At 34.4% G+C, this 27,448-nt stretch overlaps 5 protein-coding genes across 5 annotated transcripts; 3 read left to right on the top strand and 2 right to left on the bottom strand.

Moving 5' to 3' along the window:
• Positions 1 to 823: 823 nt before the first annotated feature.
• Positions 824 to 12,565, bottom strand: TRIADDRAFT_50560 (uncharacterized protein; the record flags this gene model as incomplete). Its single annotated transcript, XM_002114153.1, has 34 exons — positions 824 to 923; positions 990 to 1,283; positions 1,409 to 1,569; positions 1,840 to 1,998; positions 2,187 to 2,191; positions 2,333 to 2,372; positions 2,499 to 2,633; positions 2,690 to 2,802; positions 2,888 to 2,948; positions 3,037 to 3,069; positions 3,183 to 3,243; positions 3,321 to 3,389; positions 3,460 to 3,748; positions 3,922 to 3,978; positions 4,068 to 4,145; positions 4,239 to 4,348; positions 4,419 to 4,513; positions 4,610 to 4,777; positions 4,861 to 4,946; positions 5,055 to 5,130; positions 5,207 to 5,359; positions 5,455 to 5,529; positions 5,596 to 5,641; positions 5,712 to 5,824; positions 5,900 to 6,034; positions 6,139 to 6,226; positions 6,324 to 6,412; positions 6,560 to 6,651; positions 6,897 to 6,989; positions 7,244 to 7,304; positions 9,699 to 9,702; positions 10,465 to 10,500; positions 11,138 to 11,204; positions 12,517 to 12,565. 34 exons carry the CDS (start codon positions 12,563 to 12,565, stop codon positions 824 to 826), a joined length of 3,291 nt encoding a protein of 1,096 aa, XP_002114189.1.
• Positions 12,566 to 15,049: 2,484 nt separating this feature from the next.
• Positions 15,050 to 19,190, top strand: TRIADDRAFT_58398 (uncharacterized protein; the record flags this gene model as incomplete). Its single annotated transcript, XM_002114470.1, has 8 exons — positions 15,050 to 15,201; positions 16,459 to 16,497; positions 16,833 to 16,851; positions 17,754 to 17,882; positions 17,984 to 18,079; positions 18,199 to 18,278; positions 18,831 to 18,915; positions 19,086 to 19,190. The coding sequence occupies 8 exons, from the start codon at positions 15,050 to 15,052 to the stop codon at positions 19,188 to 19,190; spliced, it is 705 nt and encodes a 234-aa protein (XP_002114506.1).
• Positions 19,191 to 19,661: 471 nt separating this feature from the next.
• On the top strand, positions 19,662 to 23,153 carry TRIADDRAFT_58397 (uncharacterized protein; the record flags this gene model as incomplete). Its single annotated transcript, XM_002114469.1, has 17 exons — positions 19,662 to 19,810; positions 20,052 to 20,176; positions 20,289 to 20,351; positions 20,418 to 20,476; positions 20,567 to 20,640; positions 20,716 to 20,836; positions 20,922 to 21,025; positions 21,057 to 21,103; positions 21,189 to 21,320; positions 21,417 to 21,497; positions 21,586 to 21,675; positions 21,921 to 22,019; positions 22,085 to 22,146; positions 22,243 to 22,380; positions 22,653 to 22,757; positions 22,895 to 22,957; positions 23,127 to 23,153. 17 exons carry the CDS (start codon positions 19,662 to 19,664, stop codon positions 23,151 to 23,153), a joined length of 1,539 nt encoding a protein of 512 aa, XP_002114505.1.
• An 850-nt stretch (positions 23,154 to 24,003) lies between these two features.
• On the bottom strand, positions 24,004 to 25,111 carry TRIADDRAFT_63121 (expressed hypothetical protein). Its single transcript, XM_002114152.1, has 3 exons — positions 24,905 to 25,111; positions 24,517 to 24,763; positions 24,004 to 24,083 (listed from the first exon to the last, which is right to left on the bottom strand). Exons 1-3 carry the CDS (start codon positions 24,974 to 24,976, stop codon positions 24,070 to 24,072), a joined length of 333 nt encoding a protein of 110 aa, XP_002114188.1. The 5' UTR covers positions 24,977 to 25,111; the 3' UTR covers positions 24,004 to 24,069.
• Positions 25,112 to 26,257: 1,146 nt separating this feature from the next.
• On the top strand, positions 26,258 to 26,899 carry TRIADDRAFT_58395 (uncharacterized protein; the record flags this gene model as incomplete). The annotated part of the gene is made up of 1 exon (XM_002114468.1): positions 26,258 to 26,899. The coding sequence occupies one exon, from the start codon at positions 26,258 to 26,260 to the stop codon at positions 26,897 to 26,899; it is 642 nt and encodes a 213-aa protein (XP_002114504.1).
• Between the last annotated feature and the right edge of the window lie 549 nt (positions 26,900 to 27,448).

Here is a 27,448-nt window from a genome sequence, read left to right as displayed (position 1 = left end):
AGTTTATTACTACAAGTAGATTCATTAATAAAGCTTTTTGTAACTCACAGATAGGATCATATAAACTCTTTCCGAAGCCGGTGTTAAACGATTAAGGTAGATGGAGTCATGGACAGAGCTGTCCCAGGAATTGATTGTACAACACTAGTTACATTACAAAAAATATCCATTTTTGAAGGAGAAGCGATGGAAGTACTAGCTGTACTGATAAGGCTACAGTTTATTGTAGATTATATGATATGATACATAATGATCGCACATCTATCTTACCCCATTATCTTCATATCTAATAATTGGTAAATCAACGTTGGTATAACGATTTTCCCGGAAAATTGTGCATTGTGCACCAATTGCATCTATCATCTCAGGATCATTATTGACAGTTCGTAGGTCATCTATTTAGTAATAAAAATTAATTAACGCAGATACACTTGTACTGTAAGAATCATAGTAAATCATCAAAAACTAATATCCAGTGACTAGTAGAATATCTTACTGCTTAAATCCATAAATATGACTGGTATAGCATCCTCCATTCCTGGCAAAGGTTTCCTATTTAAAATAGTTTGTATTAAGACTAGCATCATTAAATCAGCTTGAACTAAAACAGCTTACCAATCCTCAGCTGGTGGAGCACCAGGGATTCCAGACCCTGGAGTTGGAACCAGGACCGCGTTACGTTCTTCTGTGAGAGCGACCCATTCGTCAATCAAGGACGTTTCTCGCAATGCTGAAGCTGGAGATTTATCTAATACACATTACGAAACGAAAATAAGAAAGAAATTAATTTATGTTTACTACGATATATACAGTACTTTTTCAATTATTTTGTATTATTACCTTTTACGCCAATTAGCGCATGTATTTGTTCATCAAGGTACTCTCGTTTCTTCATCAAACCAGCTGTCCACTTTTCCCTAAGTCTACAATATCATATTATTTAATCATTAACAGTGTCAGTAGTAGGAATAATTCCGATCATCAATTACCTAACAAGATCTTTGTCTTGAAAGCTGTCCATACTCTTTTGCAACTTTGACCTCGAACAGATACTACCCAAACTTACTGACTTTATAGACTCAATAGCCAACGGTAGGCCACCACTGTCTTTAACAGTTTTCACTTTTACGAACATACGCCTTGCGAAGCCTTGCCGCAATTGAAAAATTCCTCCGCTTAAGTTATCGGATCGAGGAAGTACTTCAACCGGGACGTATTCACCGTCATCATTAATTTCTAAAATCTCAACCCATAATTCGACTTGATGTATGTAATCATACCACCTTAATATATAAAACGAAATTATTCTTCTATTAGGGCTTCAGTTTCTATCTATGAAAAACTGTCCAAAAAGTTTTGTATCCATAGTCACTCTTTTGAGTAAATGTCTATTTAGTTCATTGCATACTTTTCCTTCAACGTCTTCGGCTTATGCTGTTCAACTTGATCCGCTAATTCATTTGACAATCCACTAAGGAAACCCGTACTGCGATGACCCCACACTTCTATTGCTAGGGAGCAGTCAGAACAATAATCCAAGAAATCATCGCTCACTTCGACCGTGAAAACCTACAAATCATAAGATCAGCAAAACGAAGCAGATGTTACTCAATCTTTGAAGGACTCAATCAGTAAAAATATAAGAAGAAAACTAGTCTTTCATCTGTCCTAGTGTACTTGATTGTAAGACATGGACTCTTATTATTAATTAACAAATCTATTGCTATTATTTTATTTGCAGCGCATTAATTTAGGTTAATGACAGCAGCATTAATCAATTCAAACTTATTATGCAAAACGTATTTTTTTGCACCTGTCATCGTACAAAAATGAACAAACCTGAGTGTTATTGAATGCAACATCACTAGTCCTTCCTGCGGTAGATTGCATCGGATTGTTTGGAGGCACAACAGTGCCAGATTTATCCCAGAAAGTATATTGACAAAATACATAGTTTGACATAGTGGATGGCAGCCCCGAGGCTGATTTAATTTTTATCTATAAATAAAAAAAGATATGTCATTTAAGTAAGCATGAAGTTACTACAATACGCCTTTATCTATTACCATGCATTGGATGGTGTCTCCAACACATAGACCATCATAAGATTCTGATTCCATATCTTGTGCCTCTTCAATAGGATGATTACTTTTAGAATAATAATAATTCAAGAAATCCTCGTCTACGTCTCCTGCATTCCCAACGCGATCTCTTCTCAGTTTTGGTTCTATTAAAATTAACCAATAATAAGCTTCTAACCTAACTATTTTTCGACAGTAATATCTAGTTAGATTTAATTATTACTAAGTAATAATAATAAGAATTATCGAACCTTCAATTCTATTGATTTCAATAGCTAAATGCCCGACAACCTTCGAAAGATATCATAAATCATTAGCGCTCACGTATTTAACATATTCAAGGGCACTGTGGTGTATTCAATATGCAACAAAACTTGCTGCTTGCTGTTATAAATAGATAGTTTTATAGATTTTTACCTCGCCTTGTTGACTGATTATAGGTGCAGAATAGTCAAGCTTAACATTGTGATGTAAGCATTCCAAAAACACGTTTGCTACACCGATCAGAGAGTGACTTTCTAGTTCATAAAATGGGTCACTACCTTGGTAAGTCTATTGATGAAAAGTTAAAGATTTTATATAGAGCGTAATAAATGTAAAAGCGTGACATTCTGATAGAATTCCAGCGCACACTGTACCTTTCCAGGCTGACCTTCGTTAACGATTTCATAAAGCTCTCTCATATCAAATATTTTATTAGCCAGTTTTTCGACGGTCCAAGCTGAACATTTAATTTGAAACAGCTAAGGATTCCAATTCATTGATCGAACAACACTCACTCAAACATTTATTAAAAATATACTCACTTTGTGTTCCTCTCCTCTTATTTCTAACTATAATTGAAACTTCACAACCGAGAACATCTCTCTGAAATAGAAATTTTTATTAAAATATTAATCTTGATACCTATTATAAAGTACCATTGTAATGCAAAATAAGACATAGGATAATATACTTCTTTATTCGGGGTAAGACTTGCTGTAGGTATCTAGAACCAACAAGAACGATAGTTTAGGGTTCTTCTAATAGATTTTAAGTGTGTATCAGTAGTCAAGGATAGATAAAAAGCATGGCATGTATTCTTATTCCTATGCTTATTACTTGTAGAGTAACTTGAAATTCAGTTCCCTTGTTTAATTCTTCGCTAAGCGTATTAGCTTCCCTAGAATTTAATAGCAGCTAGTCCGTAAACTATAATTTAAGAATTAAAATTTCTCTATCAGAAAATTAAGTCCGTACCTTGCTAGTGCCTTAGCTTCAAGAAGTTCATCTTGCAATTTCATAAGTCTTTGCTCAAAAGCGAAATCGCTACAAGAATCGAAGTTTTTAGAGGTGTACTAGTAAGTATCAAAGAATGTAAATAAAATAGTTAAGGTACCTATCTTCGTCCCAGTCCCGTTGAGATTCTTCGTTATAATTTTCGTCATCGTACACCTCTGCCCTTTCGTAACCATCATTATCTTGATTGAGAATGTTACCATTATTAGTTCGTTGTTCGTCATAAGTAACATCTGTGTTTTCTGTGCGCTGTACTTCATTATCATTTTCCTTAGAGTCATCGGTGACCTTTACTTCGTGCTTTTCATTTTTAGGCGTTGAAGAGGCCATTTGATTCCGCAATTGTTCTAACTGCTGTTCGTACATTTCCTTCTGCTTCTGTAAAGCACCTATACAAGAATTATTAAGTCTTAGATAATAATTTTCTCATGCATAAAAGTAACTACTTTAACATTATCAAAAGTAGGATAATTCGCGCTAGTTTCATTTAACGCTCATTTCAGTAATAGAAAGCTACCGTTGTGCAGTATTTAGTTAGTGAACTTAGACACTTTTAACAAACCTTGTTTCTCTTCATGATACTTTTGTTCAATTTCCTTAATCACGTTTTGGACTGGATCTAAGAAATTTTGAAATTTAATCATTGGCTAAAACAGATACGATAACTATTTTACCAAATTAGGCCATAGGGTTTCAATCGATACCAACCTACGCTTAATTCCTCCTTAAATACTTCCTTTTGCGCAAAATGATAGTCTACTATGTTCAAGTCTACGTTGTTACCGCCTACGGCTAGAAATGTAATCAAATATAGAATATTTTAAATGTCAAATAACAGTAATAGTAGCTATCGTATCGTACTGTATATGCTCTACTTACGACGTTGTCTTGTACAATTAAGTTTAAAGAAGTGATTATTTCCCCAAACAATGCGATCGCCATTATATAAGAGCATTTCCTCATTGACTATCTTACCATTTACGTAAGTTCTACGAAATAAACAATTCAATTATTTCACTTTCAACAATAAAAAGACTGTACATACTGTATCTGCATTACTTAGCATTAGGAAATGGCTTTACATATACATCGCCTTCTTTAACGTTTAGTATACAGTGCTCTGGTTGTATTCCTAAGCCGTTTAACTGTATATCCTGTAAATAAATTTATAACATCACGATTAAAAATTTAGGTACTATAGTGTTAGTACGAGACATGTAATATTATAAGAACGAAACTCTAAATCTTACACTAGAGTTTGAGTTTCCAACTGCAGTTACTTCTTTTAAATAATAGACCAACAGTTGATTTAATGAGGGATCAGCGTTAAGGTTTACCAAGTAAAATTTGCCATGTTCCAGTGCTATACCAGACGATTGAACAGATATGCCCAAGTTTTGTAGAACTTCTTGTCTTTCCTATTTTAAAAAAAAATATTTAAAAAGTTAGAGCGGTTAATTTTAGGTAACATTTGATAAGATCTCCAATACGGTACTGAAACCTGATGTATTCTTTCTGTATTTTTGAGTTTTTGCTCCCAAGTCAATGACATTTCTTTCATTAAAGTCTCGCTTTCTGCTAACTTTTCTTTCAAACCAGCAACCTATGAATGGATGCTAATTATATTATGCGTATAATAATGAGTTTATTAAAGTGTTCTAACCTCATGTGGATTACCCATCATCTCTCTCTTACTACCAGGTCCTGGTAGACCTGTGCCGCGCAATTGACTTTTTAGTCGTTCAACTTCTTCGCGCAACTCACGTATAATCTAATTAGATGCGAAAGTGAACAGCCAAGTTACACTATAAAATCCCTCTAAACTTAGACAGCTGTATTTTAATAACCTTTGCATTTGGATCCTCGTTAACCACGGCATGATTAACGATACGTTTTGCACGATCGGCGTATCTTAACGTAGATAATGTTTCATCATAATTATCCAACGCTGGGCTAAGCGTTGCTACCATAACAGTTTTACTATTGCCACCCAAATTGTCCTATATAGTATAAAAAAGGTATAGAGTTTGTTATATTACTTAAGGCACTAAGAAAGGATATACCACAATTAAAGTCACAATGCTAAAATTGTTACCTTTAGTAACCATGTAAGTACAGAATCACGATAAGGTATGAATGGCTTCTTCTTTCCTCCTTCACGTTTGCCCTCCTAGATTTCATCAATTCCTCGAATTAGTAAATATTTAATTATTGAAAGCTAAGCAATATTTCTTACCACATCCGCTAAAGCGGATATAACCAAGCCCAAAGTGGTTAATGATCTATAGGGGTGAGAAGTATTTAGTGACTGTCACTGTATCAAGTATTTATTAATCCAATGATCCTCCTAACTTGTTAATATTACTGCCTTCCTTTAACCGGTCACCAGCTGCGCCAGTTTTGGTTGCTCGTTCGCTTCCAGCCAAATCTACCAAACTCACTTTACTGACTTTTTCTCCGGAAGCCTATGATTAAAATTTCGAAATGTTTTTTCTAACTTGCTTCATATTACGATGTTTTATTAAAACTAGAGTCGATACCCCAGTAGCTTCATCACATATTATTTGGGTTAGAATTAGGTTAAACACAGCATGTGAACGACTTGATTCTGCATTCATGTTAGTCGCTGCTACAGTTCTTGATTTATTTCCTTCAATCATAAGGTTTTCTATGTCCTATAAGCAAATCAGTATGCGGTATGTATGTTTATCATGAATAACAATCTTATATAAGTAAGGATTGCAAAACAAGCATAAGAAAAATCAATACTGATAATTACCTGAAAAGAAGATACTGCTAGTTTCGATAAATTTTCAACATAAGGGCCTAAAATTTTATGTTCTCGAACTTTGAGAGGCTTTTTGTGACTGTTTAAGGTAAATGAAATAATTAAACATAAGCTTTACAATGCATTAAATATGTAATGAGATCAAATTTACGATCATTAAACTCAATGCTTCTTACTTCGCAGGATTTAATAAGTCACGAACTTTTTCATTGTAAATTTCCATATATGATACTTCAACTTTGTAAGTGTAGTCATCTTTTTCGTTCTAAAAAAAGTAAAAAAACAGGATTGCACTCGCGCATTTTGGTTATCCTTTAACTAACTTGACATTTAACACGTTAATTTGTAAAGACTCCATAGTTTAATATGAACAGCAATAATGACTACTGAAAATAATAAAGCACAAGGGTACCTGTGATATCATTTCGAATAATCGATCGCACAGCCTGGGTATGATACCTCTATCTGTATCTGTTCCCATCATAGTATATGATTTACCAGATCCTAAATGGCATCATTTAACATTAAGTAAATACACACATAATGGCAATATGCATCCTCTGCTAAAGTATGTTCATAGAATAGTTGCACATTATTATTGACAATTCGTTTCGTGAATAATGCTTTGTAGATATCTAAATCTTTAAAACTACAGTATTTCAGAAAACGCAAGTAACAGTCTTTATATATTAAACTTGAAATATATAACTTAGCGATAGTTTCAATATTGATAGTAATGATCGTAATACCTGTTTGCCCATACGCGAATATACAAGCATTGTATCCAGCAAATGCATTTTCTAGCACGCCAATACCAAGAGAATCGAATACAACTTCTTGGCCTGCAAGTTAATAATTTATTCACTTCATATATATGCAAAACTTGATCCATAAAGCAGAATAAATAATATAGAGTAGAAAGCATATCGTACTACAGTATATAGAAAACGTCAAATCGAAATTTAAAATCTTGAATAAATTATTGATCATTTTACGTCCAGGTGCATAGTACAGTATTCAATTTATCTTATCCAGTACATGCCGAATTACAACAACTTGGAGTATTATCATTACAAATTTAATAATTTGTACTTACTAGAAAATTTATTTTCCTGATCTGGATCCATGGACCAAAAGCAATAATCGAAAGCAAATATCTAAATTTAAAGTATCATGTGGAGGTAACATTTAGTTTAGTGATTCACTCTATATGAACTATAAATGCTGCTTCACTGAAGTTATAACTGAAGTACAGTTGCTGTAAGCTAATTTAAATATAAAGTGGATGAAATATTGGTGAAGTAATTTGCCAAACATAATTAGTATACTGTGAACGAATTAACTCAGTACTGTATCGTGCGTGGTACTTTTTCATACAACTGATATATCAAGGTACAGTGTAGGCGAAGTCGTCAGTCGATTATATTTATCTACAGTTAGTTCAGTAGAATAACTATCGATATGAGATAAACGCCTTTTATATCTCAGATAATGTAATTGAGTATCATCAACACGAAAAATATACAAGCATTCTAAATGATATCGTACTCCATTTTAACAGCTTGCTGCATTGCACAGTATATTACTATTATTGCTGATGCAGATGCACAGAACATAGAACAATAACTTTATTATTATAATGTGATGGAAGTAACAAGAAATAATTTTATTTTATAACAATATCTGTACTATAACACAATCTATATCCATACTCCGCATAAAATATTTTTATCTCTTATCATACCTTGGTCGGTTTCCTTTTTCACCAAATATAGAAGATATTAAAAGAAAAAAATTTAAGTTTTAGAGTAATGATTAGGCAATAGAGCTTCATCAAAGCCAGTAGCTCCGATGTACAATCCGTGGAGTGGTTAGCTTATTATATGTAACGATAAGTACAATACGGTACTATACGATGCAAATTTTTATTATTATCTGCAATAATATTGCAATGTTACGCGTATACTTCACTACAGTAAAGAATTTAAATACGGATCTGAGGTCTATCGTTGGCTTTCAACTTTAATTGTGTATAACTTCAGGGTATAGTTCATAATCTACTTAGATACTATAGTTAGATGGAGTGGTTATTTTGATTTTATTGTATCAGAAATGTATTTTTTCATGTAAAAAATACTCCTCAATGTTACGTAGTAACATTTCCCTTCGGTATACACTTTACTATATTGTATAACACTTTGAGACTCTGTCTTGACGAAGAAAATACAAGAGGTGAAAGGGACTTGATCCGAGATTTCTACACTGTCTTGTAAAATTAAGGGATGTAGCACTACCTAATACCTATAGTACACTGTTTATTAAATTAATTTAATTAAAATATGTTTTAACCCTCAAGAGTATGGTGCTGCGTATTTACTTGATGTCATTCATTAACTGAAAGCAAAAACGAGTTGTTCAAAAGATCGAAATACCATAGGCTTGAGACCTTGAAGTATACAATACAAGATGATCGTGATGTCTACTGAAGACATTATCACTCCAATTCATGTTGTCAAATGAAAAGGATTTAGCAGTAGGAAACAGCTTTCCTGCCTGCTAGTCTTAACTCTTAAAGCCTGTCAAAAACATTCAAGGGCATATTACATAAAAACTTAGTGAAGTGAAACTAAGCAAGAATTGTTCGAAAAGGCTACAATACTTTACAAGGATATCTATCATTGTGGCCTCCTATTCCACCACACTTTGTCCCTTTTCAACTACGATACTGAATACGCGCCTTTTACTTCACGGTTATTTGCAATCAGATAGTCACTGCTACTATTGGATACATTTAGACAGATGCTCCATGCTAATCCAATATTGCGAATGATCGCTGTAGACATAACAGTAAGTATGACTTATTCCAATGATACGAAAGCAAGCAACTATTAATCCAGTGAATATAGAGCATTCTATATATGTATATTAATTGGTTGCCAAACTCTATGTCAGGCGACATTTACTGCCGTCGATATTTATTGATTGATTTATTACTGTTATCACGAATTGCACCAGATTATTATCCATGTTGATTCAAATACTGGAAACGAAGAGTATGATCCATATTGTACATTGCACTACAATATAAAGTACTGTAGTCTACAGTATACGGTGTACAGTACTGTACTGCACCAGGATTTCCTTTGTCCCTAGGCCGTCCTCTTGCATTGTCCAATCCTTTAGGGTGACATACAGAAAAACAACCGCCATGGTATCATATGTTTCAAGCGTTCCAGACATGACGTTGCAACGTCAGTACTGCACTAGTGAACTGTCCTGTTGACCCAACAAGCACACGTACTACCTGAGTTCACTCGCTGTATATGTCGTACTTCATTGTTCATGAAACGACAGCAAGACGTGCTTTCAGCCTTTGAGCCAAATACGCCTTTTACTCTATTGCAGTACAGCACATTGAATGGAGGAAGAAACGAAAATAGAGGTGGAAATCTAGCGTATTTTCCAACTCATGGACAAATTGATAAACGAGAAACTATCATGTACCAAGCTGTGATGATTGTCTGCTTTACATGAAACGAACGTGTCTTTACCCAACTGATTGATAGCAATGAAAAAATTGGCTTACAGTATACAGTAAACTTGTATTTGCTCAAAGAGTGTCTGCTTCAATGTGGCCTTCATTCACTTTTTCCAAGGCTAATAACAGAAGTTGTATTTTGTACTTAATGCACTTAGGCAGAATAACTCAACTAACTACAGTACTGTCTAGTGATTGTATGGATATAAATGCAATCCATCTTATGCTATGATACATGCTGTACCATGAAGGAATGTCAAATATTTCCAGTCTAAGATGACTCCCTACCTATTAACCGCCATGACTCTCATCAATCATTCAAAGCATTACAAGTCTATATACAACGAATGCTCAATATATGTTCTATAACGAAAGTACATGAATAGGATTGTCAAAAATTAAAATACGGACATAATACGAGCATAGGTTCTAGTCAACATGTATAAAATTTACAACGCAGTGAGTCATTAAAGTGGACTAAATTTTCCCTCTCGCCCTTCCTTAATTGATAAATTAGAGGCATCAAGGCAGCGGGTGGTCTTGCTTTCTTAACATATTACAGTAATTTATTTATCTTATTTCGTTGTTACTAGCGTCAGAGCATAATCGAAGAGAAGGAAATTGATTCTTAGTGAAAGGAAGTGATCAATCATAAAGTCATGATCATAGATACCTCCGTATCTTTGTAAACGCATGCATAATGTTGAGTAGGAATTCAGAACCTATTTCTTACAAGGTAGCCGAAATCGATATCGATAGGAAAAAAAGTGAAATCGTACAGTAGCTTATTTAAGTAGGGGGGGCATTCTACTTCACTGTAAAATAGAAACCAAAACAATGTCGTGTTCACAAAGATCTACGGTCTCCATTTAACCTTATATTGTACATCTTTAATTTTTTACTTATATGTAAGTACAGTAAAGTAGCAGCCCATATCGTATTAGCATTGTCGTCTCGATTCTCTTAAGATACAATCCATGACTAACTAAAAACAATGTGCTCGTATATCGCACAAACGAGTACAGTATGTAGCTTGGAATGCGTTTACAGTACTATACTGCACTGTACACGAAATGATCATGTGTGAATGCAGTGTGCAGTTTTTGACTTAAAAACGCCCGAGACTTTGATCTGTCTACTTGTACAAGCACAATAAGTATAATTACGGAAACGCTTCCATTAAATGGCCCCAAATTTTATCATCAAATCGAATTTAAACGCACGAATTATAGGAAACTAATTAATCAATTAAGATCATCAATGTTACGTCCTCATAAAAATTCTTACAAACAAAGCAATGAATCAGTTTAAATCAAAATTTAGTTGAAGACGCAATACTGTATTGGGTAATGAAGTTCTCATTACAATCTATGACGATACCAAATGATAACTGCAATCAATATCCTACGTGCGTCCTTTATTATTCTTATTCTTATTAAATACGTTTCTTACCCTTCTGTCTGCAATAAAGTTTGATTGCTTTCCATATCAACAACGCTCACCGGATCGAGGCCTAGCTCTGCATTTGTAGACAATCATATTTATATAAAATTAAAAATCAACATAGCAAAGTATACTGGTCTGATATCATAATTTACAACACGATCAACTATAGTATTTATTCAATTAGTCCTCATTTGATACAGTATACGGATACAGTTAGGTGCACTGAAACACCTTGGCGTGATTTAAGTCTACACCAGTATATTTTACATCCTCAGATCTCTTACAACAAACTTCATCTTTACTATAATGTCCTAATACAGTTTTTAAATATCATACAAGAGTTCAATTGGACGAGTAAATATTCTGAAAATGTGTGAACTGTAAATTTATATATAAAACAACGGAAGAAATAGTGGGAAAATCGCCAACTAGAAATTGGAAGTATTGTGTCCTGGTATCAACTTTGTATACGCGTACTTCAGTCTAGAACGATATGCCGTCTAGTTCTACTCCATCGCAATATATTGTCACTGAGGGATCTGCTGTATTCATACACGTCAATGCCTTAGCTAAATGCCTTCCATCACTGTCTGAAATCTCTCAGCTCATTCAATTTAACACACACCACCAATGGTAACTACGACTACGTAGAATCTGGGCAAAGTTATAGAATAGAACACCTTGTACTTAAAGTATGTACTCAAACAATAATCCATTATAAATTACTTCATAAGCAGCAAAGCTGAGACCGATAAATAGTCAGCTTGGCTGTCAATAGTATTTAGCATTAATTATACAGTATCGCAGACATCAAAGACACCATTTTGACGACAGAGTACAGACCTAGTACAGTGTCAGTAGGAATTATTCGTAGATAATACTACTGTATGATTCAGGTTAAGATATGAGCGGCTATTTGACTTAAATAAACTTGTACCGTTTCATCAAAATGACCACACGGCACATATTGCAATTTATCGTCAAGTATGTAGGAAAGACTATTGAAGAATAAATAACGCAATGGATTGAAAAAAGGATGGATAAAGTATACTTTGGATGAACTGGTATGAAAATCCTATCACTCTTTTTCAATTATTATGACATTAAAATATGAAATACCTCTACAGTACAGTACTAGTCCTAGGGTCGATTAGGTCTATTTGTTATTTTGTTGAATCAGTGGAATGTTATGAATACGGACAATCCTATTTGTAATAGATACGGAGCACAGGATCTGATTTAACTTCATATACCATCTATCGAGCAACAAACTGACTGTATGTGTCTATGTAGTGGTAGTTTATGAAGCGATATGTAAGAAAAATAGGAATGGCAAAAGTGCCATCCTGTAACTGCTGTCAAGCCAAGTAGCAATCATCACTTACCTCTCTTATTAAAGGGTCGAACACGAACGGCTACCTGAACTTTCGACATGTTTCCCTGTGTTTAAAGTGGTCTTTCTACTGCCAATAGAAAGCGACCAGTTCTACAGCCTGTAGTGTTAAGATGGAGGAATATCGTTGCCTTCACGATTGTTGGATTACCTCTCCACTGTCGTTGTATGATACGTGGAGTTTTTCGTTTGCGGTGTGTAGACCGCAACAGCGCAAGATATCGTGTTGATGGCAATCAGCAGGAGAGAAAATCTACTCCGCTTGAATCAATATACAGCACACTCTTGTCAACTTCTACAATAGAACTACATGCAAATCATGCAGCATGATGAGTTAGTGATGACCAGAGTTTGGGAATTTTAATTAAAAATGCGAACCAGATGACTTTGAAAGACGAACGACGATAGTCAGTGATGTAATGATGACTGATTATATAACTGTAGGCTTCAAGCAGTCAAGCCCATTAACAGTCTACTCTACCTAGCGTTTCCAAGTGTGTTTTGCGGTACAATTGCCTCTTGTCTGTGGTGGTACGGCGCAGTATTAGCAAATCACGAGAATACGGTCTAGTGTCCTGAAGTACAGTGTACAGTACGCTGCGTACAGTACAATACTGTAGAATCTGCATTCTGATGTGCACGTGAACACTACGAGAGTACTGGTACCGAGTCAAGTCAAAGTGGACCGAGCAATATCGATCGTGCATAGAGATCAAGCAAGAGCAAATTGGCTGATTCTAATAATAATTATTATTTATTTATTTATTTATACTGTACAGTACTACACATGGAAAGTTTGCACAGTGCAAAAAAATGCCGTGGACAATGTATGACCATCGTTTGACCAAAGACTTGTAAGAAAAAAAGCTCGGTTATACACTATACAGGAGATACTTTGGTGAATATAGGAAGTAACTGAAAGTACCTAAGCCATAACTGTACAGAGTACATGGTGCACGACAGACTTCAACCGCTCCATTTGTTAACTCAATGTCAATAACTTTCAAACGAAAGCATATGGTACAGTACAGTACCGGAGGTACCACTCCCAGTCGACTCGCGGGTGTGTGTAGTGTATGGACGAGACTCGGTACCGTATTTCATGCAGCTGATGCTACTGACCACGTCAGCCGGTAGGCAGGTCACGTAATACAACTCAGCTGATATTAAAAGTTGCAGTGATTTTTAGACGAGATTGGTGCCACATAACTTTGCAAATGATCCTAGTTGATGTTGACTAGTCCCTTATAAGTGTCAAAATTTGAAAACACCCATCAGATTCATGCACAATTACACATCGATCACTGATATCAATGACAATGCAGTAGTGTACTGTAGAGTACAGTAAGTAAACACGATAACGTTGATCGCATTTTACAGTACTTTTTATCCTTGCCACAGTGTAATAGACTGTAGTCTACAGTACATTGTACAAGGTTCAAGTTGATCAGGAAGAACGATCCTGTACAGGATAGTGTCTGTCAAGCACTCTGTCCATGCGACGAAACACTATGGAAACAGCTTGCTTCTGACATCCAGTTTCTTGGATCTCTGTAGTACAGTGTACAGTACTGTCAGCACGAGATTTGTACTGTGCACTATACACTGTAGTACTGTACAGCACAGCTATCACTAGAGCTCAACAAAGCCTTTCGACGCGGACGTACAGACTGCTGTACATAAGATAGAATAATAATAATAATAATAATCATCACAAATTCACAATACACTGAGTACTGTACAGACTGTAATTTATTTTATTTTTTTGGGATTCATCGCTTTTTCCTGTTCAACCTGATACTTACAAATGATCCTAGTTGATGTTCACTAGTCCCTTATAAGTATCAAAATTTGAAAACACCCATCAGATTTAGCCTCTAGATTTAGGCACAATTGCACGTCGATCACAATGACAATACTGTACTGTAGATCGCATTTCACAGTACTTTGTATCCTTGCCACTGTGTAATAGACTGTAGTCTACAGTACATTGTACAAGGTTCAAGTTGATCAGCAAGAACGATCCTGTACAGGACAGTGTCTGTCAAGCACTCTGTCCATGCTACGAAACACTATGGAAACAGCTTGCTTCTGTTTGTGTCCAGTTTCTTGGATCTCTATAGTACAGTGTACAGTACTGTCAACACGAGATTTGTACTGTACGCTGTACACTGTAGTACAGCACACACTTATCACTAGAGCTCAACAAAGCCTTTCGACGCGGACGTACAGACTGTTGTACATAAGGTATGATAATAATAATAATAATCATCACAATACACTGAGTACTGTACAGACTGTAATTTCTATTTTTTTTTTTTTTTTTTGATTCATCGCTTTTTCCAGTTCAACTTGATATCAACATTGTCAGCCGAATCCCCTTTTTGGTTGTCTATCATGGTGCGTTACTATCAACATTTCTAGGATCAACTAGGACTATCGTAGAGCTAATAGACACTGTAGACTAGCTTTCAGGAGCATCAACGTCTTCAACTTGCAAATTTGGTATCAAATTGAGCTCAAGGATGCCGCGACGATCAGCTTTGTTGAAGAAGGACGTTGGTAAGAATGAACAGACTATAACAGACAAGATTCAAGCTTCATCTCCAATTCATGGGATCTCCTCTGCTGGAAGCCATAAAAGCTCACGTCCAATTCCAGCAAAGAAAATAACTTGGTTAGTTGCACATCTTGTTATCAAAGCTTCAGAAATTGCATCGATCGCAACTTAACGTATTCAAGTCGATCTTCGATATAGTCAGCACGTCGACAGTAGACTGGACGATAGACGTCTAGTAAATACGTACTGTACTCCCCCAATATTCTTGTTCCATTCAGAAATGCATATAACTACGTATAATGTTGCTGTTATGAAAGAATGGATCCATTTCAAATTTTCGAAAGCCTAAGATTAGAATGCATGATTGTGCACGTATGCCAGACACTGTAACTTATATAGACGAACGCCATGGCTCAAATTTGAGACAGTGTTTGGCAATACAAGGTGCTAAAATTCCAATCGCATGAGGATGGTAAATGATAATACGTATGGTGTTATTGCACAATGTAATGAAGGTACTAGATTTAGACGACGAAATACTCGTAGAACATCCTTCTCAAGGACAATTATATTTTCAACAAGAAGGCCAATCATCATTAGACGGATAGAATACTGTTAACTGTATATCGACAAAGATACAGGTCTTTCTTCTTGCTCCTACAGTAGAAAATACCTGAGTATATTGACATTGGTTATTGATACAATCACCACGACTTGCACATATGACCTAGCTACAATCACCAACATTAATATCCAGATATAATCTACAGTACCTATTCAACACTAAATCTAGCACAGTTATCACTTAGTCTGTTAATTAAAGCACTACTTTAATAATATAATATATGACCGTATGCATACGTCTTCAGTCGTCTTCTTACCTTCGCCGTTGACATCTACAGTATAGTAAAATATCTCTTGTCAACTTTTACACTGCAAATTGCAAGTGAATTTAATAATTAATTGTTAAATACTGCCTAACAAATAAAGATATCCTATACGCGTTAGATACACCATGTAGTTGACGGTTTTACTTTTAGATAGTACCTCAAACAATCATCCTAGCCAATTATTACATAGACCTGTAATGCAATATAGCTAAAATTATCGAAATCTTGCAATCAATTAATCTCTCTTAGGTAAAATGATATATGATATTTTACGTGTATGCAGGCTTGTACAAGTCGTAATCGAACGATCTTAATCATAACTGCAAACAGCGGCTGCCACTAAGCACCAATAGTAGACTACACTGTAACCTTTCCATTCTTTTCATTCAAAGATGACCGTTTTATGCAATACTGGATATCGTGTTATAATAAGTTATTAATCCCAAGAATAACCTGTGTCTTCTACTTCATATATTTATCATAGTTCATCTGGCAATTCCACTTTAAAACGGGGCAGCCAAAGGTTGGTGAATGCATGAACTTTTATTAGCTTATTAATAGATTTCTATATAGTCTATTCTATGCTGTAGCATAAATTGAAAAGAACCTATAATTATTCTGTAATATAGAGACTATAATTTGTCTTAAGCTATGTTCTTACCAGCATCTGCTACTTTTAAACAATCCCTTTATTCCTAGAACAACTGATACGTAATTTAGAGCTATACTTAAAGTATATAAGCTGTACATGAAAAATGCATCTTACCATTGATATAACGTTATTCCAATTTTTAAACTTCTGCTGGATCTATCTTCCTCCTTGGCTTGCACTTGCATCAAATTATTAATTTAATTCAGAAAACAAGAAAAAAACACGGTAAAATCTAGTCTAAAGGCTGAATTTTATAATCCGAGCCATACAATGCTAAATTAAACTATGGTATTACCATTACTATTCATAATTTATAACTCTATCATGCCGGTAATGTCCAGGACGTTTAATGCATTAGCTTAGCGCTACAGAGTCTCTTACATTGAATTATTCGTACTAGGAAATATACGTGTATACCTGTATGTGCTCACATATATTACTTTAATGGTATAAGCTTGTACACTTTCCCTAGTTCCTTTTTGTAGAATTAGAATATTGTTAATGGCTAACATTTTACAATTGTAAAGTGCAATACTGACCCTTTATTAATGCATCCTGGTTCAATGCAATAATATTACGGATAGTAACATCTAAGTTTTAATATATAGTGCTCATTTACTGTAGCATTACATGACAATTTTCCTAAATAAGATTACTTCCATTACTACATACAGCAGTTCCGTATTCAAACTGGCAATCACTTCAGAAAGATCTACTTGATTTATATAACGTTCACGAGATATTGATTGTACGTTACAATTATGATAGATATAACGAGTTATTATACGTAACTTCAACGTTACTTCGTGTTACATAATTTCCATCGCTGTTAGCAGCAAACGTAGAAAATTAAGAGAAGTTTCATAGTACCGCTGCGTACATTATTTTCCGTTGGCAGGTCATTACCCATTAGAGTATGGAATATATCAATCATTTTGAGCTATTATAATCTAAGAATGTGCCTCACGTACATACGAAATCGGATTTAGATGCTATACAACCCATTGATAGTTTCTATAACTTATTTGCAAATTTCATTACAATTGATTGTCAGAATGAATAGCATAAAGCTAATCGGAATACAATAAGGAATAACTATTAATTGCAGACATAATTAAATTCACTAGAGTATCAGTTTGGATCGAAAATCGTTGCAAGATCAACTAAAAAAAAATAAAAAATTGGAATGTCCGAAATGTTCTATTCTTTTCAAGACAGTTAGTGGATACATTTATCATCAGCAACGTTGTGGTCAGGTATGAAGTCATTACTTACATTACTGTATCAGCTCTCAATAACAATTTTATACTTGATATAAAATCGTAAAAATTAACAACAAAATAATTTTTTAATTTAGGAGAAACCTATCATTACATGTACACTATGTGATAAAACCTATACCTCAGAAGCCGGTTTACAGTATCATCTGAAGGTTTCTCATGGCACTGATAAGGTACAGTGGATTTGTCGAAATACCTTTATTGTCGTTTTTATAAATTAACAAATTAATTTGTCAATTTTACCATTTAATCTTAATCTCTCGTTAACTCTTTAAATATGCAAATGTTTCAGTCCTCAACCGGACTAGAAGATTTAGAAGCAGAATCTTCTGCTGTTGTTATAGGAAATAAAAAGAGAAAGTCTGCTGTAAGGTATGCTTTATTACAAATAATTATTGGTTATATTTTTATGCTTTATATGATATTGCCTTTGGAGTTGATAAAATGCAGTAAAAGCAAGTCAATTTTGCATTTAATACATAAATAGGCATGTAATGTATCTACCTGTATACTCTTGTCTTACAGTGCTGCCATCGAGTCTTTCTGATGCTGTAGTGTAAACGATCACTACTTGATGATATTAACTATGCCTAACAATAGCCATGTTAATATCGTTGCAATTCTACATAAATGTCATTTACTGTGTAATACCAATTCCATTCAGATTACTGAACGATGATCAATATTTTTGTGATGTACTGTATATCACCTAATCAATTTATAACACTATAAGATAAGTAATTAAGAATAATACGACATCAATTGATAGTATATATGATGATATTATGCGTATACAAGTCGAAATACACGTCATAACATTGTAGTAATATCCGATTCTAAATCAGATGGTAATCACACTTCGTAATAATAAGTCTAAATTGCACGTATTCATTTTATGCTTTTGAAAAATTTTGAACGTGCTAGGGCCGCGGAATTAATAATTTCAACAGCTAATGCTGACGACGATGAAGTGGAAATTGAAAGTACCCAGCTAGGTGGAAACAATAAGGTATACATATTATGCATTAATACACTACGGTCATTGGGCTATAAACATGTTTACAATTTTACGGAATTCAAAATTATGGCGATTTAAGAAAATTTTGAGAACGAACGATATATTTTTGAAATCTCAGAAAATGAAATCTTCAATACTGCTTGTTGTTAATTCTGGAATAGGATGTAGCATTAAATAAAAACACGATAAAGACTGCTCGCGTTGCCTTAAAGAAGAATGGTGCTATTAAGTGCCTTAATAAGGTTTCCAATCCTCGTTCGCTTTAATTATTGTAATTTAAGAATCTTGTATTTTAGAACTGCTTCGGTGAGTTTAGATTAATATTGATAGCGTAATTTTACACAATGTATCGATGTTAGGAGTGTAACGCGGTCTTTACTACAATTCCTGGGCTTAAATATCACCTACAGAAGTGTGGATCGGTAAATATCAAACCTGGAATATAGTTTAATATTTAATACCAAGCAAATGAGCCCTACATTTTTGTGAATTATATGAAAAATTACGCTATCCTCAGCTAGTTATTATGTTTAAATCGTATAGGATTTAATCAGATTTCAATGCAATAAATGTGACATGACATACAAATCCGAGGCAGGCTTAAAGCATCACTCTAAAACTGTTCATAAGGCAAGTTAATAGTATCGTCACCATAAACAAGAACCTTAGATTTAAAATCTAAACTTAAAGAATAATCGCAGTAAAATTTGGGATTTCATAAGGACTCAGATTATGCAATGGATGTTGCCTCAGATCGTGATAAAAGTAGTTACTTGGTCAGTGGTGCGAGAAAGAGTACCAGTAAAATAAAATTAAAGCAAGCAATGAAATTATCTCTTCCTCTAAGAGCTTTTATTCACAATAACGTTAATTGGATCAAAGAGAGGTTAGGAAAAAAGTGTAATTATTACCCACTTATTTTCTTCCGCTCATACCTTCTGTTCTTGCTTTAGTCGGCAAACTACACATTGTCAAATTACATTTACTGGCTGGAAACCTACTACAAATCATGTTCGACCTCTTACTGAAAAGTTAGATTCCGCTAATATTTGAATTTATAAAATTTAAACTTGTACTGGATACGTATTAACTTCCGATATATCAATACTTATGATCCGATGAAATAGTGAATTTGTAGGCTTTCTTCCGGACACTAAAGAATCTCCGTATTTCAAATTGAATTGCCAAAGGTCATGTGTGGAGGATCTTACAAAGTTGAAATTATTCGAATCAAAATATGTATATTCTGATGGTAATTTAAGATGATTGTTTATCTTATGCCTAATTATGTCGAGATTTTTTTAATCAATTTTTGATTACTTCCATTCTAAATGAAATTGTTTTATCTAATTTTGCATATGCAGCAAATTCGGCGGCGTTATTTGTTGGAGATCCTGTTTGGACAGTAGCTTGGTGCCCTATTCCGGGTATGTAGATTTAAATTAAATTAATACCTTTTTTGAAGGGACTTCTCATAACCTTGTTTCTAACAGATGATGCAGAACTGACAGAACAGTACGTTGCGATTAGCACTAACAAAGCACAGACCCATGTGTGTAAATATTATACTTCGATATAAATTAATCGACACGTCTGTACAACTAAGCTTCATTTAAACGTGGTACCGTTTTTATCTTGTAAGGCTCATAATATTTACAAATGTGAAACGACACGCGGGATTATACAACTTTGGAATTGTGGTAAATTACAGAAAAGGTCTGTGCCACATTAAAATATGCATATCTCTAACAATTGATAAATCTCCACGTAATTTACTATCACCTCTTACAGGCAAGACAAAATAGTACCCTATCTAGCCCTCGGTATTACGTACGACTATGGACCTATTTGGGACATGAAATGGTGCCCATCGGGGTGCTGGCAGCAACAGACTTACGAAAAATCCGATTTAGTAAGTTAAGTTAAATTCTGAACTTGTAAAAAACTAATATTATTTGGTATTAAGAATTAATATACTACTGTAAACTAAAAACTAGTCATCCAGACTTGGACTTTTAGCAATGGCATGTGGGGATGGCAAAGTTCGCGTATTAAGGCGAGTATTATACATCAATTACGATGATAATAACATTAATCTTACGTAACTTTTATTATTCATGTACCTAATACAGTGTACCTCAGCCCGCAAGTCTCCGTCAACAGCAAAAGACCAAAGAAGGTTAGTCTATACCGCACCAGCAGAAAAGTTTCAGAAGCATCAAAATGTTTGACCCTTTTAAATATTTTTTTTAACCAAAATGTAGTGATCTTTAATATCATTCCACATGCCATCTTAATACCTAAATACGATGACATTACTAATAGTGGCCAAGCAATATGCCTGGCATGGATGTCAAGCAATCAACATCGCTTCCTTGCTGCTGGCTTCGCAGATGGTTAACGCACTAAAATTTTTGATAGGAATAGTTTCATTGAAACTTTATATGTCGTAAATTTTAGTTATATTAAAACTATATAAATGTAAACCCTAGGTACAATCGCAATATGGGATCTGATGACGGAATCACGGCTATTGCTTTGTAATCATTTTAATGAATCTCAGATGACTCGATGTACGTGTACATTATGCAATAAGATGGCCTTGTATTTTAATCCTTTTTTGTTTACCTTAAGGATCTAATTATTATTATTATTGAATAGACTACTTTCCATTTCGCATTATTGCTGGACATGACAGTGTTATCCGTAGCATTGCATGGTGTCCATCGAATGGAGATTACTTTGCAACAGGTACTTAAAGATGAATTTATCTTCATACATACTATTTCTTATGTAATAGTACAGAATCTCCTATATCCTATGTACGCGTATTTTTTACTTACCATAGCTGGACACGACAGATGCATTAAAGTATGGGACTTTAGTGATTTAAATAAGCCGATACGGTCTTGGAAGAAAGGTTTCAATATAACCTTTAAAATCAGCTCAGGCTCTATTTGTTATACCTTTCGTAATATATCTATTTTTTTATCAAGGGTGGTTTACAAGTATTGTCTGGCCCCGTCATCGACGTTTTCTTTTTCTCACCGAAGAAGATTCTACTTCTGGGTACTTTCATATTTTTGTTTTAAGAAGTAAGTTTAGAATACGGTTTCATTTCTTATAATTTAAAATAGATACGGAACCGCCAATTATACAGACATTAGTAGCCGAAATGACGCCCAAATTGTGAATTTGATTAAACATAGCGGCGCTTCCCTGGTTAGTAAATGTTATATTAATAGCTTAACATGTTACTTCAATAACAACATAAGTTGTTAGGTGACTAACAAGATTAAATCCTTCTTCATTTGGTAGGCTCAGAGCTTTTCAGAGTGGTCAACTAATATCGTAAGCGGTAGTGAGTGTGGGGAGCTATACGGTTTTAATACTGCACAAGTTTTGACTAGCGGAACGATATCAACAAAATTCAATCAAAGAAGTAAATATTTCTGGGTCAGTTTGTGGTTGACTTATTTTATGAAGAAACTACCAAATACATTTTGTCGGAAAGTTAATTTGTTATTTTCAAATTTTGGCTTAGATCGTATATGAATCAAAGATAGAAAACAATACCCAATCTAACGTCTCAAATGATCAAGACTACATAATAACTTATAAAGAATATGGTTTAGTATGTTAAAGCCCGTAAAATTAATCATACAAAGTCGTTAGAGAATCGCACTGAAACGTAATAAAATTAAACTAATATAATCTATATTTCTAAGGATAAAACATCCTGGTCAAAAAGCGATTATTCAATAGCAAAACCTTCTAAATATAACCCTGTAGCAGCGTCTTCGCAAAAACCTTTACATGAAGCTATTCAAGCGGTAATCTCAGTTTATGATACCATAGAAATTAAATCACACTGATTACTCTCTTGTTTCCTACTAGAGCATTTTCGCATAAACGTAACGTCATTAAAATTGCTAATAATTATATATTCTTAATTGGATTCGTTTAACAGGTTTCTTGGAACCCAAATCGCGACTGTCATACTTGGTTGCTATCAGGTAGTAAAAGTGGTATGGTACGTCTTCACAATATTTCAGCTCTCGGAGATATCAATACTTGAAAATATTTGTTTGAATGTATTTTGAGAGTATTATTCATTATACTGTAAGTGTTAATGAAATTATTTCACTACGATACTGTTATGTAAAACAGATCGAAACTTACTATATATCTATATTTATTAGCTATATTATAAATATCATACTACATAATCACTTGGACAACTACAAATCAATGATTGCCATAAAAAATACTGTATATACGATTGTATCTTAAAAAGTTTTTTCCATATTACTGCCCATGCCATTGGTGCGGGAAATTTTATCATTTCTTGATCTCTGGTGTTATAGTACGGTAATAAAGTTTACGTGCTGTTACGCTACTGTATATTTTAATTTAAGATAATATACTGTAATCATAATTTGTCAATCATTAATGTGGGAAATTTTGTCATTTCTTGATCTCCTAATGATACAATACAGTATTAAAAGTTCACGTGGTGTCAAGCCACTGTATATTTCAGTTGAAGAGAATATACTGTAATCATAATTTGTCAATGGATTTGAATCGAACTATTGCATTACTCTGGAATATTTCCGTAAGAATCTAATAATTTAAAACTGTTATTATATCTTGTACATAAAGCATTCGTGTGATAACTGTAATCACAACTGCATTTTCGAATACTGTACAATCAAAAAACTGAAATAAAAATAATACTATGTGCTGTACAGTAAATTATATATAAACTAAAGTAAAATATGTACTACGAAATCCGAGGCTGGATGTACCTCAAAATATAATCCTTTGCTCTTTGAATCATCTCGTTTACTATTAAAAGGCGATGATTATCTAGCTTTCCTTATGCAATGATACATTACGCAAATTTCTCTTATTTTCATTTTATGTTTCGTTAACATACTGTAGAGACTGCACCGACGAAAAGTATAGATACTTAGATAGGTATAAAGTAATAACTGCAATATAATACTGCGATTCTGCATCGAAGTTGCGAAATTGTTTTGAGTTTTATATTCAAAAAGAATCAAAGACCAATTTTGTCTTAAAAGTCGTTTACTTTATTGATAGCCAAATGATTCTCACATCATCCTTGCTTAAGGTATATGTTTAATCGAATAAACCTGAAAACACAAATGCATAAGACATTAGTTAAATCAATCGAAGACAATTGAAGAAAGTAAGTTTTAATACCAAAGTAACTATTTGGAAATTGTAACAATCTCATGACACTAAATACTGTCCATCTTAACCTTAACTATATTCGTACGGGTAATCAATCGTACTGCATATCATGCTCACATACTGTATTTTATCAGTAATAAGGATATCAATCAACATTATTCATATTGAATAGTTCGGCAAGTCTGCGACTACTGACGGCGCTATACTGTACATTAGGGTACAGTGTATTATCAACTATAGTACAGTATGGCGGTAATCATATCACAGCTTTCACTGCTACACAACCCCTAGCAATATTGCACTCGTAGTCTAAAATTCTGTACAATTACAAGTAACCCTATTAACGCCATCGTGAGCGTCTTATCAACTTACCAAAGCCCATATCATCGTCAGATTCTTCTTCTTCTACTTCCTTCTCAGCTTCCTTCTCTGCTGCAGGAGCATCAGTAGCATCGCCACCTCCAGCTGCAGCGGCAGCGGGTGCTGCGGCAGCGCCGGAACCGACATTGGTAATCAAATCCTTAATATTACGACCAGCGAGTGCTTTGGCGAAAAGATTAGGCCAGTAAGGTTCGTAGTCTACTTTAGCAGCTTTCAGTAATGCTGTAATTTTATCCGCCTAAATGATACCAATACATTCAAATACAAAATCAGCTACCACATCCAAGATTCCAGACTGTATGCCACACTGTACTGTATAAATCGACATCCCTGCAAGGCTATTCAAAGTCGACAAGGAAAAAAAATACCAATTCCTTACCGTGATCTCGACCTCATCATCACTTAAGATAAGTGCACTATATACACACGCTAGTTCAGATGTTGATGCCATTTGTACTTTATGAACACTTTAACTTTTCTTCACAACAACTTTAAATGGTGTACGTCGCCGGATGGCCTTAGCTACAAGAGAACGATACACCTTCTCTAAAATGGCGCAAGAACGATATCTCAGAGAAGCTGAAAAGAAGGATTGTCACATGCGTGGAGCAATATAAAAGAGCCAATTTTTCCGATTGTCTTGTAGTCTGGGAGTCTGATGCTACGCTTGCGTACTAGGACAGCTTGCAACACGCTGCACGTAGTAGTGCGCTGGCCAAGTACAGTCACTCTGCGTCACTGGTACAATAGTACTTACTATCCAGTACTAAGGTCAGTATAGCTAAGAGCATCAAGGACTTCCTTGGTATATTCTTGTACTTTTTGGCGTCACCGTCAGACACTCAGATCCTCGTGGTATGGGGTTTAAATACTGGGGCATAAAACTGCTTTGTAGGCGCATTATGTCCTCCTATCAAATTATGGTGCAGTATAATCAGGGACATTTTCTCTTCCTTTTTTTCTCTTAAAATAGTAGAGACTCTGCAAAAAAATGTGGAGGCTAATCGTTCTCGCGATCATTCTACAGTACTGTACTGTACACTGTACTGTACAGTATGCTGTGCTTTACAGTGTACTGTACAGTGTACAGTGTATAATGTACAGTACAACTGTACTGTAGTGTACTGTACTGTAATGTACAGTACAGTACATCTGAAACCGTTCACTTCACTATACAAAATACTGTATTAAGCAGCTGCTGTCGCAGTACAGTACAGTACAGTACTGTACTACGTACTGAACCCGTTCCAATTTTGTTACCCCACAGAGTTGATAGTACTGTACAGTACAGTACAGTACTCTACAGTACAGTACTTGATACTGGTTGATACAGTATGAAGCTTTGTTTGTACTGTACGTCGAAACGCCCATACTAATTCCAGAAGAAAGCGGAACGGAACGGAATATCGTTATAGCAACAGTTCTTTAATTAATTAATTAATAAATAAGATAAAATTGAAAATAAAATTGGGCAATTTCTGTAACAACAGTTAAAAATAGTAGGACGTCTTCTTTAAATACACCTTTGTATCCCAGAAATCCTGACAACTTGGCTATACGAATTATCAATGATAGAGAGAGGATCGAATTAAAGAAAATTAATCGCATAAAATCCAATCTACAACCACAGTTTACTTAGTCCGTCATCCGTATTGAGCTAAAGTAGATAACATAACTATAACATGAATGACTAGTAATGCTGATGATATTAATTTAGCCACTTCACAGCAGTATGTCTAACAGTGAAATCAACGAAATAACTGATGACGAAGACGTACCTCTCGACTCGTTATTGCACAAGACTGTAATAAACCTGGAAAATGCCTTGCGCGAATCGGATAATTTACTGAAGGAGCGCAATGATGAAGTCAAGAAATTAAGGACCGAACTTGAAGATGTTACAATATCGCAAAGAGAACTAAAACAGAAAAACGATCACTTAACTGATTTATTATCACAAAATGCATCAAAATTAAATAATATCAAAGTAACAACAAATGACTGGCAATTAGAAATCGAAAATTTAAAAGAAGAGACTGAAGATTTAAAGGGAAGACTTAATGACACATTAAATATCAAGAAACAACTAACTTATCAAGTGGAAGAATACAGTCAATCTTGTTGTGTATTAATGAAGGAGATGGCTAGAATTCGGTCAGAAATGGACAGTACAACAGAAAATCTGGAACAACAGAATGCCAAGAACAGCAATTTAAAAGAAGCGTTATTCGATTTTTTTACTAATCAGACAGTTAACGACAATGACTCCATCGATTTACTCTTAAAGAACTGTGATTGTAATAACGAAAGTTTTAAGATTCTTAAAAAGAAATTATTCAGCGTTAGGAAATACCTCAAATCCCTGGAAAACTAAACAATATCTCTTTATTACCTATTGCACTTTTGAATTTTAGCGGGTTCCCAAAACTATACCAAGTCTTAGCATTACATTAGTTTGCTACGTTACTGCAAGTGTAATTGCCGACAGATAGGTATTACCCAAGGTAGTTAATGCACGCTATTTATTTAGTATCTGAAACGTTGATTATAATGTGCTCTCGTAGATACACTAGCGTATATAGACAGTAATTGTAGCCTGTATTTACTGGTCCTGAAAACTGCAAGCAGACATAATCATCTTAAATTTGCTATTTATGCCTTAAGTGAGTTTAGTCTTATATACTGTCCTATTGAAATCCTATTTGAATTTCTACTTAAATTTAATAGTCTATTTGCATAGTGTTTTATTCAACATAACTCACGGTCTGCAGTAAGTGTCCTTGCGCTCTGTTAGCTTAATATTAATGCATTTAATTCGTGATACAAAATGCCATTGTATTATAGATTATTAAATAACTAATAGATATATGCTATTAAGTGCCATCTTTTATGAAATTAATCCTAAAATAATTAAATAATGTTA

The sequence above is a fragment of the Trichoplax adhaerens genome, genomic scaffold (assembly GCF_000150275.1).
Source record: "Trichoplax adhaerens TRIADscaffold_7 genomic scaffold, whole genome shotgun sequence".
Classification (NCBI taxonomy): domain Eukaryota; kingdom Metazoa; phylum Placozoa; class Uniplacotomia; order Trichoplacea; family Trichoplacidae; genus Trichoplax; species Trichoplax adhaerens.
Note: the sequence above shows the minus strand (reverse complement) of the source record. Positions and strands in the feature narration are given on the sequence as shown.

Bases quoted from the DNA above. Each gene is read 5' to 3' on its own strand.
- TRIADDRAFT_63121 (XM_002114152.1), bottom strand. From the start codon at position 24,976: ATGGCATCAACATCTGAACTAGCGTGTGTATATAGTGCACTTATCTTA. The intron at 24,764-24,904 runs GTAAGGAATTGG...GGTATCATTTAG, and splicing joins ATGATGAGGTCGAGATCACG to GCGGATAAAATTACAGCATT.